We start from the raw sequence: 20,339 nt of genomic DNA, 5'->3' as shown, positions 1-20,339 counted from the left end.
GAATTATAAATTATAGAATTAAGTATAATTAAATATAATTAAAAGACCGGTCATTACCCAGTGTGTGGTATTCTTTTGCAGCAGCACAAACTGACTAACAAGCTGTTTTCCCTTTCCACTTTTTCTTGCCATTCTGAGCGTTTCCCAGCTCACTCAGTGCTTCCCTCCACCTGCATTATCACCTTACTTAACCGGAACTTAACTGCTACTCTCAGTTGCAGACATTTTGACCTTTGAGTCTGGATTCAAATCCAAGTGTGTCTGAATCTGTAATTTGAGCTTTCAGCCCACTGTGTCAGTGGTTCTGCAACTTCATCTGATCAGAATTATCTAAAGGGCTTATTTAAAGATGCCGGGCCTCACCCCGAGAGCCTCTTATCCAGCAGATGTGGGGTGAAGCCTGAACACTGACATTTCTGTCACATTCCCAGGTGCTGCTGATGCTGCTGCTCCTGGGGCCACACTCTTGAGAACCTTATGTGGTACCAGATTTGACATGTTGTTGTTAATCATTTGGTGATTCAACATCAAGGTTGGAGTCAGGATCCTGGGTGTTCCAGCATCCTTTGGGTGATGCTGTCCCTATTGTACCTCCACCATCCCTCCCCTCTCTTCCTCCACCCTGTGCTGAGTGGACACTCTGCTGCTTTGTTTGTATGTTCATATGGATTCCCTCAGCTCTCACAAATGAGGCAACATCCCTTGTTTTCAATTCGTATGAGCGATAACACTCATAGGTTGGAAACCTCTGCTTTTCAAGTGATAAAAACCAACTTAGAGAAACGGTGACTTCTCTGTGGTCATGCAGTGACTTGATGGCAGCCCTGGGACAGATAAGAGGCAGTTTACGTTTCCCCAAATCATAGCTGCCTCCCTGTGTACTTGTAACTTACGGCCAGACTAGGAAACATCTTTGAAACTTCTCTTGTGGAATTACTTGTAGAGGCAGCTTAAATTTTATATAAGAAAATGAGGTTTGATTATGTACACACAATGAAATAATATTTAGCCTTAACAATGGAGATGCTGCCATTTGTGACAACACGGATGGACCCAGAGGACATTATTATGTCCTCTGAGTGAAATAAGCCACACACAGAAATGAAAATACTGTGTGGTCTCACTCATATGTGGAACCTTAAAACATAACAAAAGAACTCAAATACATAGAAACAGAGAGTAGGAAAGTGGTTACTGAGGTTGGGGAAATGGGGAGATAGTGGTCAAAGGGTACAGAGGCTCAGTTACATAGGATAAATAAGTCTAGAGGCCTGATGTTCCTTATATACAGTGTGAGGGCTATAGTTGATAGTACTGTATACTAGAAATTTACAAAAAGTAAATTTTAGGTACTTTTACCACACACATAAAAACTGAGATGATGGATATGTTAATTTGCTTGACTGTAGAAATTCTTTCACTATGTATATTATATGAAAACATCACATTGTATACTTTAAGTATATACAATAAAATAACAAAATTGCATCTCATCCTTCAAAAAGTAGAAAATGAGGTTTTGGTGACATCTGTATTTGAATTCAGATCTTGATCCCCTAAATGTGTTAAATTCTCCTTCCCTGATTCCACCGGCTTCTGGGCATTTCTGTAAAACTCAATGGCCACCACCTGGTCTTCATTATCATAATCTGATTATTATCTTATTCCACAGGGTCTGAAATACTGATCACATGGGATGTTGTTTGACTAAAGAGTAACTTGGAGCGGTCAGGGTGTGTGGTGGCCCAGAGTATGGTCCCCAGTGCTCACGGATGAGACAGCATGTTGGCTGTGGCCCTGGGCAACTTAGCATCACTGATCCTCAGAGTCTGTGTGTAGAATGGGGTCTTTGCTTCCCACGGCTTTTGTCAGTACTCAGTTAATCTGCTAGTGCTTGTAAAGCACCTGAAACGGTTTGGCCTTCAGTAAATGGCAGCTGTTTTAATTGTAGAAACACTCTCCCTCCATCTGGTTTGGACTATTAGTTGGATAATCCAAAAAGTCATTTAAAATGTAGAATCATAACAAGTGACATCTACCGCTCGAAACCCATTATTCTAACTTTGAACTTACACATGTGTTGCTAGTGTTTTGATGTAGGGCTAAGGTTTTTTCTTCTGTGAATCTCCTGATTGGATTTCTACAGTGTCTTGCATGAACCATGCATAATGCATAATCTATGAGGGAATTTAAAGACAACCATGAAGCGATCTGAGGACAGAATAGATTTCCATGATATTTTTCTTTTTCAGTATTTGACAGTTGTCTCATCTATATGTCATTTAATACATTTTATGACTATTACCTTTAGGAGAATGCAGTAGCTCAATTTTTGTACTATTTCAGCAGCTCATGGGCTATGTCAGTATGTCACATAATCATGTGCTATCCAGCCAGCTGCAACAAACTGGAGAACAAATACAGTGGACTTGACCAGAGCAGAAGTCAGGGTTTGTGAGAGAGCAGTCTGTTGGCTGCAAACTTTCAACCTCTCATGGATCTTAGAGAGTCTACTAGAGATTAGTGTACTAACTTTACTGTTATTATGACTGCATTCAGAAAGGGCCATGCTTAAAAGGCTGGCAGTAGAGTTTGGCAGAGAAGTGAGTTCTCAATGCACAGTTTGTAGATGGCTGCCCTTTTAAGGTGAGAACATTTAAGGAGACAGTGGGAGGGATTTTGCTTGGCCAGAACTTGCTTAGTTAGGAATATTTCCAATCAGGTTTGACAGTCTGACCCATTTTTTTCTCCGACAAGGCTGACAGATTGCACTTGTATACATGTCCCAGATGTTAGGAGCCTTCCAGACTCAGGTTTGGTAATCAAAACAACAACTGAGCTGGAACTACCGCGCTGCTGGCTGGCAGGCCTTGATGACACCCTGCCTGCTCCCTCCTGCTTTGTGCTGAAGTGGCACACATGGCTGATTTACTGGGGAAAGTACACGCCACACACATGCGCACACCATTCACATCTTAAAATGGTTTTTAAACTCCCCACAAACCAATTCTTGAGACCTCAGGGGTAACACCTCTAGTGCACCTTCTGATGTTGTTTTCAGTAATTCCTGAAGACTGCATAGGAGGCAGATTCAGATGGGCTGGTTTGGCGGAGTTTGAAAGAAGGGAGCTTGCTGCAGTACAGGACTTTCTTGCCATAAATGGTCAGCATATTCTACCCTGCTGGTCCCCTGGACACCACCATCTGGTATTCTTCTAGTGACAATCATTGCTCTGAGTGGGCTTGACGTGGAGCCCTTTTTGGGCGCTTTTGCTACCCTTAACCGCATCTCTGTTGCTGATGTAGGAGCCACTACCTAGAGGCTGGCAGCAACGGTTCTCTCATGATACCACTTCTTTATTTTAAATGGGCCCCTGAGAAAGCCTGAGGCAGCTGTGTGTGCAGGTGGACCCACTCTTGTTCTGGGAGGTCAGAGGCTCTCTGCTACTTACTCACACGTCCTGTGCCTTCAGCTAAATCTTTACCTCTCTGAAACTCAGCTTCCTCTTTTGTGATGTTGGTGCCTTCCAGCTCTCTCTGAACCGTTCATTTTTGCCCATGAAGTTGCTTAATGATAATTTTAATGTCTAAACTGCTGCAGATTAGATATTTCTTAGATCCCTTCTGCTGACGCACTTGGAATCTCTCTTTTTTTTCTCATTAGTGAAATCATACAACTTTTCCTTCGTGACTGGCTTCTTCCCCTTAGCACAGTGTTTCCATGTGGTAGTATATTTCGGTACTTCCTTTAGATCCAAATGATTTTCCATTGTATGGAGAAACCACATTTTATCCATTAGTTGATGGACTTTTGAGTTATTTTCATCTTTAGGCTCTCATTAATAATGCTGCTGTGAACATCTGTGTGCAAGTTTTTGCGTGGAAGTGTTCTCATTTTTTTCTGGGCATATATCAAGGAGTAGAATTGCTGCATAATATTTTAAGGAACTATCAAACTTTTTTTTACAGCAGCTGTACCGTTTTACATTCCCACCAGCAGTGTATGAGGGTTCCAGTTTCTCTATGCCTTTGCCAACACTTGCTGTTGTCCATCTTTTTTATTGTAGCCATCCTAGTGGGTATGTATTGGTATCACATTGTGGTTTTTCTTTGCATTTTCCTAGTGGCTAATAATGTTGAACATACTTTCATGCGCCTATTGGCCATTTGTATCTCTTCTTTGGAGAAATGTCTATTCATGTCCTCTGCCCGTTTTTAATTCAGTGTTTGTCTTTTCCTTATCAGTTAAAGGTTTTTTATATATTCTGCGTATATTGTAATATATTGCAATTTCCTCATAAATAATTTGCAAATATTTTCCCCCATTCTATGGATTGTATTTTCACTTTTTTGATGGCGGTATTTGCAATTTAAAAGTTTATAATTTCAAAATAGTCCTTTTTTTTTTTTTCTTTTACTACATGTGCTTTTGGTATTATATCTAAAAACTCTTTGCCTAAATCAAGGTCGTAAAGATTTACTCCTGTATCTTCTTCTGAGAGTTTTATAGATTTAGCTATTACATGTAGGTCTATCATAGATTTTGAGTTAATTCTAGTGTATAGTATGAGGTATGGGGTTCGGTTTCTGTCTTTTGCATGTGAACATCCTGTTGTCCCAGCACTAGTTGTTTAAAAACGTATTCTTTCCCCACTGAATTGTCTTGGAACCCTTGTTGAAAATCAGTTGACTATAAAGGTGAGGGTTAATTTCTGGACTCTCAGTTCTGTTCTATTGACCTATGTATCTGTTCTTACATCATTACTGCACTGTCTTTGTTACTAGAGCTTTGTAGGTAAATATAGTTCTTATATCTCTTTTAGTTTATTATTATGCCCTCCTTTTCACTACTCCTACCAAGCTATTTATTTTTGAAGAAGCTAAGTTATTTTCTTAGAATTTCTTGTGTTTGGGTTTGGCTAATTGTATCCTGATGGTATCATTGAACATGTTCCCCTATTCTTTTTGTAAACCCTTATTTAGATTGAGGGACTCAATTAAATTCAGTTTTAATTATGTATTTACTTATTCTTTATTGCCAAGAATTCTTCCTAGGTGGGGCTGTATACTTCCTTTTGTATCAGTTGGGAGGCATATATTATCTGGTTATCCTACTTTGATTAATATTAAAATTGATCATTGGGTTCAGATGTTATCAGAGCGATCAATCTGTTAAAAAGTTCCCAATCAACTTGTTATTTTTTTATCTTACAGTCATTGAAATTTGCTTTGATCTATCAGTCATTTCAGTAAGAGTTGTATAATGATGATTTTGGACTTCTTTTATTTTTTCTACATTTATTAGCTGTGATTCTTGCCCTCAGCAACATTTAGAAACATCAGAATAAATACTTGTTTCTTTCCCCTCATTTATAATTTTCAGTACAAGTTGGGACCATAGCAGTCTCTTAAGGTGACCAATGATTTTTAAAAAAAATCTTTGTAGATATTAAATATCTGTGCTTTAACTTACTGCAATCATCCTTTTTCTGATGCTTAAATTGCCCCATCACATGGTATTCATTTTATGATGTCTGGGATTTGCTTCGGAATAATCCAGGGGAGGTCAGTGGGATGGGGAAATAGATGAGTCATGATTGGCCATGAGTTGGTAACTGTCGAGGCTGGATGGATGGGTTTATTATTTTGTTCTCTCTTTTTCAATATACAGTTTTAAATCATCCAATTTTTGGCTAATGGGAATTCATTGATACTGGCTCCAGTATTATCTTGGTAACTTCCTTGATTCAAGCCACAAGAAGTCCCAGGAACATTTTATACATTTCCTGCCTCAGACCAAGAATCAGTGATTTATATGAGACTTGGTTCCTTTTAGTGGAAATGGTATTTAGAAGACCACCTGGCCTAGGCACCAGCAGGGATGGCGGGGGCGCAGGGTGCTATCAGGTTGTTATTGCTCCTGGCCTTTAAAGGGGACGTAGCTAGAAAATGTTTTTCAGGAAAAGAAAAATGAATCAGGTACTCAGGCCAGTATTTCCAGTTCAAATAAAAGATGCGGAATGTTGAGCCAAGTCTTTTTGCATTTTGTTTATTTTTATCTATTTTATGCTGAAAAACTTGGTTCCTAACAACAACTATAATTACTCATTTACTTTATCCTAATTATATATAACATCCTACTTATATATAATGTAATATCCTAATTTTATTGTGTGTGTGTGTGTATGTGTAGACAGGAGGGAAAGTAGATGTTAATTTGAAATACTAATATTTTTACTAACAAGTCTACTATGGTTTATTTTGTCCATAATATCCTACGAGGGATATACAGTCAAATGACTGTTTTGCAAAGTTACTTGACATAATTATTCTCCCTGTAGTTATGCTGTCAACTTGATAGATGGTTTTAGTTTGCTTTAGATTTTTAGATGTTGCTTTTTTTTTTTTTTTTTTTTTTTGCAATTTCATGTGGTTCTAAAGTGAAAACTATAATACAAGAAATATGGAAGTTTAGTTTCCATCCCTGTTCCCTTCTCCTTGTTTTTCCCCTCTTCCATGGAGAACCATTTTTATTAGAACTAGGTTTATCTTGTATTTTTTTAAATATGTAGACAATAGAAAATAATGTTTTTAAAATAACTATCTCCTTCGTTTCTTACAAAAGGCAGCATACTATATACTCTTGTGCTCTTTTTTTTTTTTTTTTTAACTTTACAATAGATCCTGGAAATTCTTTCTTCTTTAAATATGTTAGTTTGACCTTTTCTGTCATACTAGTTTTATGTCTGTGTCCTTATTCAAGTGCATCGTAGGATATAGCAGTCTGTTATTAATTACTCTGTAAAATATTGGGAGACTTAGTGAGTTAACTGTGAGTTGTATTAAATGTCTTTGCTTTGCTTGTCATCATAGAACATGATAAATGCCTTTCCTTTTTCAATGTCTCTCTCTTAGTCTGAAGGAATTCCTGCCCAAAGAATATATCAAGCAGAGAGGAGCTGAAAAGAGGATCTTTCAGGTATTGGAAATGTACAGAACTTTATTATTCTCCTCACTCCCCATCCTCATTTATTAGTATGAGGGGGCCTCTGCGCATAATGGTTTTATACCTCGTGCCTGTACTCTTATATAGTAAATGATTAGTGACTCAAGAGTAAAGAAGCTGACAGTTCTACTTTGGGCAGATTTATTATCTTAATCCATATTTTCTTGCTAAAGGTTACCTACCCCTTCTGAGAAAAATGTGCATACATTTAATTTCAAAGGCATTATCTTGGTAACATTGAAACAAGACGATAGACCGTTAACACGCACTGAGGAAGGAATCTACAAGTAGCCTCTTTGTCCTGAGATTTGTTTTTTGAAACTGGAATTTGGAAATTAGCGCCTTTTAAAAATCCAGGATTATTCTAAAAGTCAGACTTGTCCAGTCTACACAACCAGTTAGAAAAGCCCTAACACAAACTTTGGCATGCCACACTCTAAGGAATCCAAGATACCAAAGTCGTCTTTGATCCTGAAATGTAAATATAAATTAAAATACAAATTTCATGCATATAAAACATACTTTTCTCCAGTATTGTTTCTGAATACTATCGTATGCAGGCATGTATTTACCCTATTCTTTAGAAAATTGTACTTTTTTTTTTTGAAGCAGAGCCAAGATGAAGTGCAGTGGGGTGATCTCAGCTCACTGCAAACTCCGCACCCCACCCCCCACCCCCTACCCACTACCCTGCCCCCGTTCAAGTGATTTTCGTGCCTCAGCCTACCAAGTAGCTGGGATTACAGGCATGTGCCACACTACCCGGCTAATTTTTGTGTTTTCAGTGGAGATGGGGTTTCACCATGTTGGCCAGGCTGGTCTCAAACTCCTAATCTCAAATGATCCACCCACCTTGATCCCAAAGTGTTGGCATTATAGACATGAGCCACCACACCCAGCCAATACATTTTGGATAGATGTTAGAATGACACCTCTCCTGAGAAGAACATTTTTCTTGGTATCATTTAAAGTCTTGCCCCTCAGCCATTTGGGACATAGAGTCCTTTGAAAATGTGATTGCAGTTATGGACCCTGTTCCCACCACACTGCATGTGTGCAGGAATTGTCGCATTTAGTTGTGAAGTAATGTGGGCTACTTGGGCTCAAACTCTGGTTTGAAATCCCTATGTTAGAACTTCCTGTGTGCTCTGATCCTTGGTCAGCAGTTGCCTGTGTCATGGAGGGGCCTCAGACAAACATCACTTAATGATCATTCCTAGCCCCTGTGTCCACCACATGCAGTAACTACCTCTCTCTGCTGGCAGAGATGCAATAACTGCTCCCGGCTACTGTCACTTTTGCAGGAGCATAAGAACTGCGGAGAGATGAGTGAGATAGAAGCCAAGGTCAAGTACGTCAAACTCGCACGGTCCCTCCGCACATATGGCGTGTCCTTCTTCCTGGTGAAGGTGAGTTGGGCAGAATGGGGAGGGCGTTCACCTCGGCCACTTTTCTTTTTTCTTTGGTTCAAGCATTTGCTGTTAAGTCTGGTTTGTCCTGCTCACCCTGCTAGCATTTGCGGGTGGAACATCTGGCTAGTGCTGACCTGCGTTTAGCTGCACCACAGCCATGAGGGGTATGACCTGCGGGCTGGTGAGTGAGCCCTGCTGTCCAGGAGCCCCTGGGCAGCTGGGCTTTGGCTGAGATCACTGTCAGGGCTGTAAAGTCCCTGAAGGAGTGAGTTCACTTTTTCTTGTTATTCCTTCTCCTGACAATGTTTCATTTATGACGGTCAAGAGTCCTGTGGACTAAGTGAAGGCTCTTCACCACTGCAGACCAAATCGAATTCATGTGGTAAATATGATGCTTAATTTGTATACTTTAAGACAGGACTTGGGATTTTACGGCCTTCAGGTCTGTTTTCATGGGAATTTTCTGTTTTCCTACTAGAGGAAAAGAGGCGTGTCTTTGAAATTGCACCTGCGAGCAAGCCCAGGTTGGCCCTTGATGGATGTCATCTTCACTTGGCTGACAACTCTTCTGGTTATCTTTGTTACCCCTTTGCTTTTCCTAACCTCAGGGAAATGATATTCTCTTTAGTTGTCTAACTATTAGGTTTCACATATTTCTACTTGTTTTGCTTTGGCCCCTTTGGGCTCTCGCCTGGGGCCCTGGAGAAAGCTCTAACTTATAGTGAGTCTTCTTGTGTTGCTTTCAGCAAATGGAAGCAAACCAGCCGTGTTGCGGCTGCATCCAGGGACTGAAGTTGGAAGGACAAAACTGACCAGACTAAGAAGGTGTCTCTCCCCACAGCCAAAGAGATCTACAAAAGAAGAAGTTCTATTGTCCTCTAAGATGTTTTTCTTGACTCCACTCCTCATTGGAGCAAGCTGCCTCATTTGGAGAGAGGAGATAGCAAGAAGTTATGTGTCAGAAAGCCATATGCTGCGTGCTGATTAGTTATTAATACATCAACCAAACTAGCTCTCAGTTTTACACCCAAAATCGCTGGGGCCTTTGCAATGAAGAAAGTGTATGTCAGTCACCTTGTTTTTAAGAAAAAATAATTGAGAGGTTGAATCTTTTATGTTTAGTGGCAGTTTTAAAGTATCAGTGAATATTTGAATGGCACTGATGCCATCTAGGTAACAATGACTCCACTTATCAATATTAATAATAACAGCAATAATGTTTAGTAAACAGCCATCCATCAAGCTTATCTCATTCAAACCTATCAACAACCCAAGGGCAAAACTACTATTAGTATCTTCTTTTTGTTTTTGGAGACGGAATCTCACTCTGTCGCCCAGACCGGAGAGCAGTGGCACGATCTTGGCTCACTGAAACCTCTGCCTCCTGGATTCAAGCAATTCTCCTGCCTCAGCCTCCCAAGTAGCTGGGACTACAGGCGCATGCTGCCACACCCGGCTAATTTTTTGTATTTTAGTAGAGACAGGGTTTCATCATATTGCCCAGGCTAGTCTTAAACTCCGGAGCTCAGGCACTCCGCCCACCTTGGCCTCCCAAAGTGCTAGGATTACAGGTGTGAGCCACAGCACCCAGCCTTACTATCTTCTTTGTGTAAGTGAGAACACAGAGGCCCAGCTAGATCCAGTGATTCAGTTGGGGCCATAAGGCTAGTAACTGAAGAAGCCAGGGCTTGAGTTCAGGTCTCCCTGATTCACAGATGGTGTTCCCAGCCTCTAGCCGTACTGCCTTAGCTGGAGTGACCCCATTTGAGAGGCAGTCACCTGCTTCCACCGTTCTAGCTTCCCATCTGTGCCCTGAACACATGGGGAGATCTGCTCATTTTAGAAATTGTGCTTTTCATTCATTATTGTGAAGGGCATCCAGTAGTAAATGAGCTCCAATGCCTTGCAGGGACAAAGATTAAACAAATTTTCGTCATGTCCACTACTAATGGCATCAATTTCCATTTATTTTCTTGAGTTTCCCTGTAGTCCTCCCAGTATTAAATTCATCTCTTACATTCACGTCGTCTTCCATTAATACCATCAGGCTTCACACACAGTCAGTTTCAGCGATGTGCTTGCATATAGGTTAGTAAATTTAGGATAATAAAGAACATACAGAAATCTGTAATTAGGAAGAGAAGTTGAACACCACATTGTAGAAAAAATCAGTTTGTTCTCCAGTGACAATTTAGAACCTAAGAAAAATCGGTCCATGGTCACTAGGATAATTTGAGAGAGAGCAAAGATCTCGTTATAGCAGGGTCTTGCAGATTTGATCAAACCAAAATCTCTGTTTACAAAATTACTTAAGGCACAACAAGAACATGAGAGACCTTTTTTCCCTTCCTTCCTTACTGCTTCCTTCCCTCTCCTCTCTCTCTGTCTTTCCCTTCTTTCTCTATATTTTTTTAAAAATTGCATCTCTTTGAAGGAAGGAAGGATTAAGAAAGTAGGCAGCACTTGCAACTTTTTTTTTTTTTTGCGATGGTGTGTCCCCCAGGGTAGAGTGCAGTGGCGCAATCTCGGCTCACCACAACCTCCACCTCCTATATTCAAACAATTCTCCTGCCTTAGCCTCCCGAGTAGCTAGGGTTACAGGCATGCACCACCATGCCCAGCTCATTCTGTATTTTTAGTAGAGATAGGGTTTCTCCTTATTGGTCACGCTGGTCTTGAACTCCCGACATCAGATTATTGTCCTGTAATCCCAAAGTGCTGGGATTACAGGCATGAGCCACCATGCCTGCCCAAGCACTTGCAACTTGTATATACATATGAAATATTCAAATTTTTATTTTATTTTTGTTGCTTTCTACAATGTTAATAGCACATTGCTCACTTCAGTGTTTTGCTCAGTGGGCCCATTAGTATGACATTTTATTTTACAATTGTTTTTAATATAATTTTTGTGACCATAGTTTGCCTTATTTTAAAAGTGTATAGCTAAAAAATGTAGGAATTAGTCAATATTAAGAATAAATGAACCTGAATCAGATCAAGACTTTAAATAAGATGATATCATATGACTATTTTATATAAAGCCACTAAGATGTTTGATAAAACTCAACATCTTATTGAAAATTCTTTAAAATGCTGGAATATAAGTGTACTTGCTCACCATGATAGAGGTTCATCAGTATCAAACTTCTCATTAGTATTATACTTAATAGAAATGCTAGAGAGAAATCTATAAGAGGCTGGGCATGGTGGCTCATGCCTGTAATCCCAGCACTTTGGGAGGCCAGGGGAGGCAGATCACTTGAGGTCAGGAGTTCAAGACCAGCCTGGCCAACATGACGAAAACCCGTCTCTACTAAAAATACAAAAGTTAGCCAGATGTGGTGGTGCACACCTGTAATCTCAGGTACTTGGGTAGCTGAGGCAGGAGAATTGTTTGAACCTGGGAGGCAGAGGTTGCTGTTAGCCAAAATTGCACCACTGCACTCCCACCTGGGCAATAGAGCAAGACTCTGTTAAAAAAAAGAAAAAGAAAGAAAGAAAGTTGTAAGAATTGAAATCAGAATAAATGTGCCCACCATCTCATTACCCTCTAACATTATTTTGGAAGTTCTGGGAAATATAGTAAGATACAAAAATGCGGGGAAAATCATTGCTTTAGCAAATGAAGGAACAAAATTACTATGACTTGTAGCTATGATTATTTATCCCATAACAAGATACACCAAGTCATTTTTTTTATTTTTTACTTGGAAATTATTACAGATTCACAAGAAGCTGTAAAACTAACTCAGAATCAAAAAGTCAGATGATAACAAGTGTTGGTGAGGATATGGAAAAATTGGAACCCCCGTAACCTGCTGGTGGGAATGTAAAATGGTACTGTCACTTTGGAAAACAGTCTGTCAGTTCCTCAATTGATTAAACACAGAAATACCATATGACCCAGCAATCCCACTTGTATGAATATATACCAAAGAAAATTGAAAGTGCGTATCCACATAAAAACTTACACATAGGTGTTCACAGCAGTGTTAGCCAAAAGTAAGAAACAACACAAAGCATCAGCTGATGAATGGGTAGACAATTTATGTTGTATCCATACAATGCAATATCATTCAGCCATAAAAAGGAATGAAGTACCGATATATGCTACAACATGGATCAACTTTGTAAATGTTATGCTAAGTGAAAGAAGCCAGTCACAAAAGACCACGTACTATATGATTCCGTCTATGTGAAGTGCCCAGAAGAGGCAAATCTATAGAGAGAGAAAGAAGGTTAGTGGTTGCTCAAGAGTGTGGTAAGGGAGATAGGGGAATGATGGCTAAAGGGTGCAGGGTTCTTTTTGATGTGTTAAAAATTTTCTAAAACTGACTGTAGTTTTAAAAATAACAGTAATACAGAAAGGTCGTATGTGCCCTTCATCAGGTTGCCTACAATGCTAACAATGGTAGAGTAACACAGCCAGGAGAATGACATTAGTACAATCCACAGACCTTATTCAGAGTTCTCCAGCGTTCTATGTACTTGTGTGTGTTTAGTTCCATGCAGTTTTTTCATATTTATAGATTTGGGTAACCCCCACCATAATCAACTTACTCCAGCACCATTTGTTGAAAGTGCTATTCTTCCTCCATTGAGTTGCTTTTGCATCTTTGTCAAAATTGAGTTCAGCACATCTTTATGGGTCTATTTCTGGTTCTCTGTTTTGTTCTCGTTTAAATATGTATCCCTCTGCTAGTCACACTGTCGTGATCAACTTTAGTATAAGTAAGCCCTAACATCAGATAAATTCCCTTTTTTCTTTTTTTTCAAAATCGTTTTAGCCATTTTAGGTTTTTTCCTTTTCATATATACTTTCCAACAAACTTATCTATGTCTGCAAAAAGGCTTGCTGTGATTTTGATAGTAATTGCATTAAATTTATAGATCAATTTGGAGATAATTGACATTTTTACTCTGTTAAATCTTTTAACCCATAAATATGATATAGAGAGCCTCCTTGATCGCTTTCAACATTTTGTAATTTCAGCTTATGAATCCTGTACATGTTTTAACAATATGTACGCAATCATTTTAATTTTCAGGTTTATTGTTAAATTGATTAAATTGGCCAAGGAAATTGATAAGGCATATGTCAACCATGTGAAATAAGCCCTTAGAGTATGTATGTAAAAATTAGCAAAACCATTTAGAGTGTCTGATAAAAAGAGATCACATGCAGAATAGCACCAAAAAGAAAAAATTGTATACCTAAGGTACACTTTTTTTTTTTTCAATCGCTTTTGGGGTATAAGTGGTTTTTTGTTACATGGGTGAATTATATAGCAGTGAATTATAAGATTTTAGTGCTCCCCTCACCCAAGTAGTGTACATTATACCTAATGTGTGCTTTTTTATCTGTAGCCCCACTCCCGCCCTTTCCGTTCTGAGTCTCTAAAGTTCATCTGTATGCGTTTGTGTACTCATAGCTTAACTCCCACTTATAGGTGACAGCATATGGTTTTTGGTTTTCCACTCCTGTGTTACTCACTTAGAATAATAGCATCCAGCTCCATCTTGTTGCAAAACACATTATTTTGTACTTTTTCATGGCTGAGTAGTATTCCATGGTGTATATATGCCACATTTTCTCTATCCACTCATTAGTTGATGGTCACTTAGGTTGAGTCCACATCTTTGCAGTTGTGAATTGTGCTGCTATAAACATACATGTGTAAGTGTGTTTTTCATGTAATGTCTTCTTTTCCTTTGGGTAGATACCCGGTAGCAGTAGTGGATCAAATGGTAGATCTACTTTTAGCTTTTAAGGAATCTCCATACTGTTTTCCATAGAGGTTGTACTCATTGGGACAATAAATTCTTTAAAAGACATCAGTAACAGATTTCTCATGCCCCAAACCAAACATTGCATTAAATTGTGAAGGAATTATGCTAATGAAAACATAATTTAGGAAATAAATTAAAAGTTAGTAATTCCACTTTCCCATTCACTATTTTTATAGGCTTCTATTAGAAACTCTAAATAAGTAAATGAAATTATAATTAATAATGATATTGAACATACTTACTCAAAGCACACAGCCTTGAAATCAGTCATAGATATTTTGAAAGGACTGGTTTCATGTGCTTAGAGCTGCTTACATCATATTTTCTTCTATGTCTATGAACATTTTGTCCTAAAAATCAGTATTAAACTTTGTGTCGTTGTAATAGAGCATGCTTGCATGTTAGAGTTGGGAAGATTGTCCTAGAATCCAGGATGGTAATTTACACCTGTGTGAGAAATAGTAGAAACTTATATGACCTTAGGGAAAGTACCTAAACTCTAAATCTCAGTTTCTTCATCTGAAAAATAGGAATAATTCCTTATAGAGCTCTAATGATGAGTAAGCGAGCTAATGTATGTAAGTAAACAAGTGTGGTGACTGGAAAATAAGGATATTGATTAATTTTATTTATTAGTTTTTTAGAGACTAGATCTCACTCTTATCACTCAGTCTGGAATGTAGTGGTGTGATCATGGCTCACTGCAGCCTCTTGAGTAACTGAGACTACAGGCACATGCCACCACACCCAGCTAATTTTATTTTTTCTTAGAGATGGATCTCCTTATGTTGTCTAGGCTGGTCTTGAGCACCTGGCCTCAAGTGATCCTCCCACCTCAGTTTCCCAAACTGTTGGGATTGCAGGCATGAGCCACTGTACCTGGTCTGATAAATTTTAGATTATCCCAGACACTGAACTCTTCCCAGATTTCCCAAATCCCTGGCCCTAGGGGCCAGCTAGTAAACATTTCAGGCTTTGCCAATCATGCTACTCAACTTTGCCCCTGTAGTATGAAAGCAGCCATAGGCAAAATGTAAATGAATGGCATGGTTATGTTTCTACAAAGCTTTATTTTTGGACTCTGAAATTTGAATTTTATGTAATTTTTGTCACACAAAATATTCCTCTTGATTTTTTTTAAATTTAAAAATAGAAAATTCATTCTTAGCTCTTGGGCCATAAAAAATAAGCTGGATTTAGCAATGGCCATAGTTTACCCACCTCCATACAGAGCATGTCTGCGAGCCATATAATGAATTCACACGGAATAGCATTAGGCAGCAGTATTTTCAGTGGCTAGGAAATATGCTTTGGAAAAGAAGGACTTCAGTTTAGATCCTGGGTTTGCCACTTAGTAATTTGACCTTGGATAAGTTACCTTACCTTCCATCTCTGAGCTTCAGTTTGTTCACCCATAAAATTATGACTTTTTATGAGGTTTAAATAAGTTAATACAGAAAAGGGGACTGCCTCATATAAATCTCCATAAATGGGAGCTGTAAATGTCTACGTTCTTCCTTCTTTCATTGGCTTCTTTTGCATTTCATCATGATCTGCTACACCAAAACCCCACAAGCAACAGTAAGGCATTTCCCATGACTGGCATAAAATCTTGTTTTATTCCAGCAAATCACTGTGTAACTCTTCTCACTTCTAAATTTGCCTTTGAAAATTGTTTGCAGACATAGCCAGAGCCTTGAGGTTTTAGATTACCTGGGGAACAGACCCTCTTCTCCCCTAAACTGTAAAAACACCAGACAGGGCGTTCAGAGCAGCTCAGAATCCCAAGTGTAGTCAAAATGGATTGGCAGTCACTTGCAGGGAGAGAAATGGCTAAGAAACAGGGTCTGCAGGTTTGCTCTTGAGCAGCCGTTTTTCCCCATGCCCCTAAAAGAAAGAAATATACTGAAGACAGAACAAAACACTCAAACCAGCCCTTTGGCCAAGCCAATCTAGAACTCTAGTGAGCTCAGCTGGATCATGGGGAGGACCCTTTGGGCTTGGGCCATATTGAAGTGAAGGACCGGGAGCCGGAAGCTCAGTCCAGTTGCATTCCTCCATCCAGTGCTGGATCTCAGATGTGAAGCAGAGGTGATTTCAGAATCAGGCAATCTCAGCACGTGTGAGAAGAGTCTGCAGACAGCAGGCTTGATCACAGCTGGCTGCCAGGGCTAAACCCGGAGTAGCAGCTGAAATACGTTTGAAAGAGGAGGGTTTGAGTTTATTAACGAATCCTGCTTCTCCTTGGTAGAATGCCTGCTTTCACCTGCCTCTGAGTTATACAAGCTGCAGACGTTTTCAAAACAAAAACAATCTAATCAGGACCACCTTGAGAGAGAAGCTTCTAGATGGCTGGCAGAAATCACAGCTACAACTCTGTGTGTGTGTTGGTATATGAGATAGATGGATCTTTACTGGTGCCTGCTTTAGCCTGCTTTGTCTACTGGAGATAAAAGGAAGCTGGTCTGTGTAGTTGAAGGTTGGAAAGGAGTGGTGTGGGGGTTACTGAGACTTGAGGCATAGGAAGGAAAGAGGGAGCTTTATTACCCTGTGGCCCTCCCCTCACATCCCTGTCACTGAGGCTCTAAGGCAGGTCTCTGCACCAGGGAAGACCTTGCATCATGATCACAGATCTCGGCCATTTGCGACTTTACCTTTCTCCAGCTGCTATGCGTTGTGTGTGTAGGCGCTGAAGTAACTTTATCCCTTGATGGTGGGCTCTGTTGACAGTTCCAGTATTTTTTGAGTTCCCTCAGCCCCTTTTCCTCAGTTGTGACCTGCTGATAGAAAGTCCACTGTAACTTGTTTGTTCACTGTGGCTTCCTCTCCCAATCTGGAATGATTTTGACAAGAATTAGGGCAATCCGTCACGATTCTGTGTTCCCGCACCCCAGAATCCCTCACTGGGGAGCAGTGCAGATGGGAAAGAATGAAGGCAGCAGCTGCAAACCATATTTTATCTCCAGTCCCCTTCCTGGGTTCCAGAAGCTGGGTTTGTGCCAACCCTGTGCGACTAAATTAGCTGCCTAGAGCCTCTCAACCTAAAACTCTGTGTGGCTTCCGAAGCCAAAGTAGATTAACTGACATTGTCTGCCCTGCACTGATCTCACCCTTGTGGAACTGTCCTCTCTTTGAAAAAAATCTGACCCTTCTCAGTGTTTAAGACTTAAGGTTCAGGGAGGAATATTCCCCTCCTCAGACACCCAGGTAGAGTCCTCACACAATGGTGTCCTCCCTGAGGAAGCTGGGGGCATGTGGTGACTGTCACCATCTGAGGGTTACCAAATGCCCATGGTGAGGGCGGTTGGGGTTGGGGGGGATTTGCCCTTTTCTCTCTTTGCTTCCACTGGAAGACAGTCAACTACAGTAGACAGTCAGCTTTTGGATATTTTTGAGCTACTCAAATCTGTGTTCAAAGTATGGCTTTACCACTCACCACTGTTGGCCTTGGGCTCTTCACTTACAAAGTGAAAAATGATGATACCAGTGTTTTGGAGATGCTCTGAAGATGAACAGATGATGCTTATTACGTATCTGGTATGCTCCAACTGTGTTTTAAATGCCGTTACCCTGTGTTGGGTGTGTGTAGACACATCCACAAATGGATCCTTTGTGTGAATGTATATGTCTATGACCCTGAGAATAGCAGTTGAGATGTTGCTAGATTTCAGCAAATATAACTTGAAAAGGTTTTCCTGACAACCCTAAAAATATACATGCATTAAGTGAAATGTTGGAAATAAGGAAAAGCATGAAAAAAAATACAAAACACATGAGATGTTCAGTGCCATGTTTTTCATGTAATGGACATATGCCTATTTTAAAATTTTTATTTCCCCTAAGATTAGGCCCTACATTCTGTTTTTTAATAATATATTATGAATAATTTACTTCCATAAAACCAATTGTTTTTCTACAATATGATTTTTTAATCATGTAGGGTAATCTGTTATCTGGATATATCATCATTTATGTATTAAGTCCTGTGTTATTGAAAATTTGGATTGTTTCGTCTACAGCCATACCACCCTGAATGGGCCCAATGTTGTCTGAAAATTTGGGTGGTTTCTAGCTTTTCACTATGATTTACTGTGATTGAGCTTCATGTGGCATAATCTTTACACACATTTATAACTTTTTTTTTTTTTTAAATTAGTTCCTAAAAGCTAGCTGTGTCCAAAGTAGGGACTTTTTAAGGGTTTGGATAGATATTGACACATTTTCTCCCGTGAAGGCTTTGCTGTCTTAAGCTTTCATCACTACTGACCCCCTTCACATGTTCCTCAAATCTGAGTATTAATTTTAATAAAAAACCTCAGCTATTTTAAGTGAAAATTTATTTGCTTGTGTTATTTTAAAAACATTTTATGTTCATATTCTTCAGCAGTTATTTTGTTGATTTATGAACACATCACATAGACAGTATATGAAGTCTATTGCCAGTACATTCATTGTCACTATTTATTGCCCAGTCTTTTTCATTTTTTATGAGGTTTTTTAAGCTGCTGCTCCCCTCCCCCTGATCTATCAAAAGTATGTATATTTTGAGTTAAGCCTATTAATTGTTTCCTTTATGGCTTCTTATGTTGGTGTTTTTCTTAGGAAATCATTTCTCACCCAAGGGTCACAAAAATACTTGGATGTTCGGCCGGGCGCGGTGGCTCAAGCCTGTAATCCCAGCACTTTGGGAGGCCGAGACGGGCGGATCACGAGGTCAGGAGATCGAGACCATCCTGGCTAATACGGTGAAATCCTGTCTCTACTTAAAAATACAAAAAACTAGCCGGGCGATGAGGCGGGCGCCTGTAGTCCCAGCTACTCGGGAGGCTGAGGCAGGAGAATGGCGTAAACCCGGGAGGCGGAGCTTGCAGTGAGCTGAGATCCGGCCACTGCACTCCAGCCTGGGTGGCAGAGCAAGACTCCGTCTCAAAAAAAAAAACAAAAACAAAACAAAAAAAAATACTTGGATGTTCTTCCTAAATTATTAATCTCTCTTTAATTTGTTTTGATATGAGTGTGAGCTAAGGGTCCATTATTTTAATAGACATTACTGTGTCTTAAAACATTATTAAAACTAGTTATACAGTAAGTTTTAAGAATCAGTAGATATACAAAATTCCAAAACAAAGAATCCAAACAGAAATATATTTCAGAGATTTAAAAAAGGGCAGGAAGCCGTGTCTCCTCATAGTGAGAAGATTCTACTTCGGCAGAGTTTTAGTTAGGCTAATTTTTTTTTTTTTTTTTTTTTTGAGACGGAGTCTCGCTCTGTCGCCCGGGCTGGAGTGCAGTGGCCGGTTCTCAGCTCACTGCAAGCTCCGCCTCCCGGGTTTATGCCATTCTCCTGCCTCAGCCTCCGAGTAGCTGGGACTACAGGCGCCCGCCACCTCGCCCGGCTAGTTTTTTTGTATTTTTTAGTAGAGACGGGGTTTCACCGTGTTAGCCAGGATGGTCTTGATCTCCTGACCTCGTGATCCGCCCGTCTCGGCCTCCCAAAGTGCTGGGATTACAGGCTTGAGCCACCACGCCCGGCCAGTTAGGCTAATTTTAAATCTCAGATTGATCCTCTTTTGTTGCTCACTGAATTGGCCACTGGAAGTGATAGTACCTGGAATTCACCTTTGCTTCTTTTTCTCTGAATGTCTTTTCAGTTCTATCCCATCTTTCTGACATAGTCTGTTTTTGGAGCAAGCTGCCCTCCTGAACAGGAGGCATGCTTTTGTGGCTTTTTCCATACTTCTCATGTCTTTGTTTGAGTTCCCATACCTTTATTTAATGAGTTACTCAAAACCTTGGTTTTCCTATAGCCCTGCCTGTTTTGAAACACAGTGTATGCAGGTAAAATGTTGAAAAATCACTGATTCCTTGGCAAAGTCAGATGTATTCAGAGGAAGAGCACTGACTCTTGGTATCTCCTGTTTCAGGAAAAGATGAAAGGCAAGAACAAGCTGGTGCCTCGCCTGCTGGGGATCACCAAAGACTCGGTGATGCGTGTGGATGAAAAGACCAAGGAGGTGCTGCAGGAGTGGCCCCTTACCACCGTCAAGCGCTGGGCAGCCTCACCCAAGAGCTTCACACTGGTAGGGACTGGCGGAGGGCAAGGAGAGCTCTAGCGTGGCCTTGGGTGA

At 40.0% G+C, this 20,339-nt stretch overlaps 1 protein-coding gene across 3 annotated transcripts in view; it reads left to right on the top strand.

The window, feature by feature from the left end:
• The window catches only part of TLN2 (talin 2), a 461,407-nt gene that overhangs the window by 285,655 nt on the left and 155,413 nt on the right, over positions 1–20,339 (top strand). For all 3 annotated transcript variants that reach the window (XM_030931227.1, XM_010374223.2, XM_030931226.1), the window contains 3 exons: positions 6,916–6,979; positions 8,311–8,415; positions 20,136–20,291. In XM_030931227.1, coding sequence (XP_030787087.1) covers positions 6,916–6,979; positions 8,311–8,415; positions 20,136–20,291 — 325 coding nt within the window. The remainder of the gene's footprint in view (positions 1–6,915; positions 6,980–8,310; positions 8,416–20,135; positions 20,292–20,339) is intronic.

The sequence above is a fragment of the Rhinopithecus roxellana genome, chromosome 5, assembly GCF_007565055.1.
Source record: "Rhinopithecus roxellana isolate Shanxi Qingling chromosome 5, ASM756505v1, whole genome shotgun sequence".
Taxonomy (NCBI): domain Eukaryota; kingdom Metazoa; phylum Chordata; class Mammalia; order Primates; family Cercopithecidae; genus Rhinopithecus; species Rhinopithecus roxellana.
Note: the sequence above shows the minus strand (reverse complement) of the source record. Positions and strands in the feature narration are given on the sequence as shown.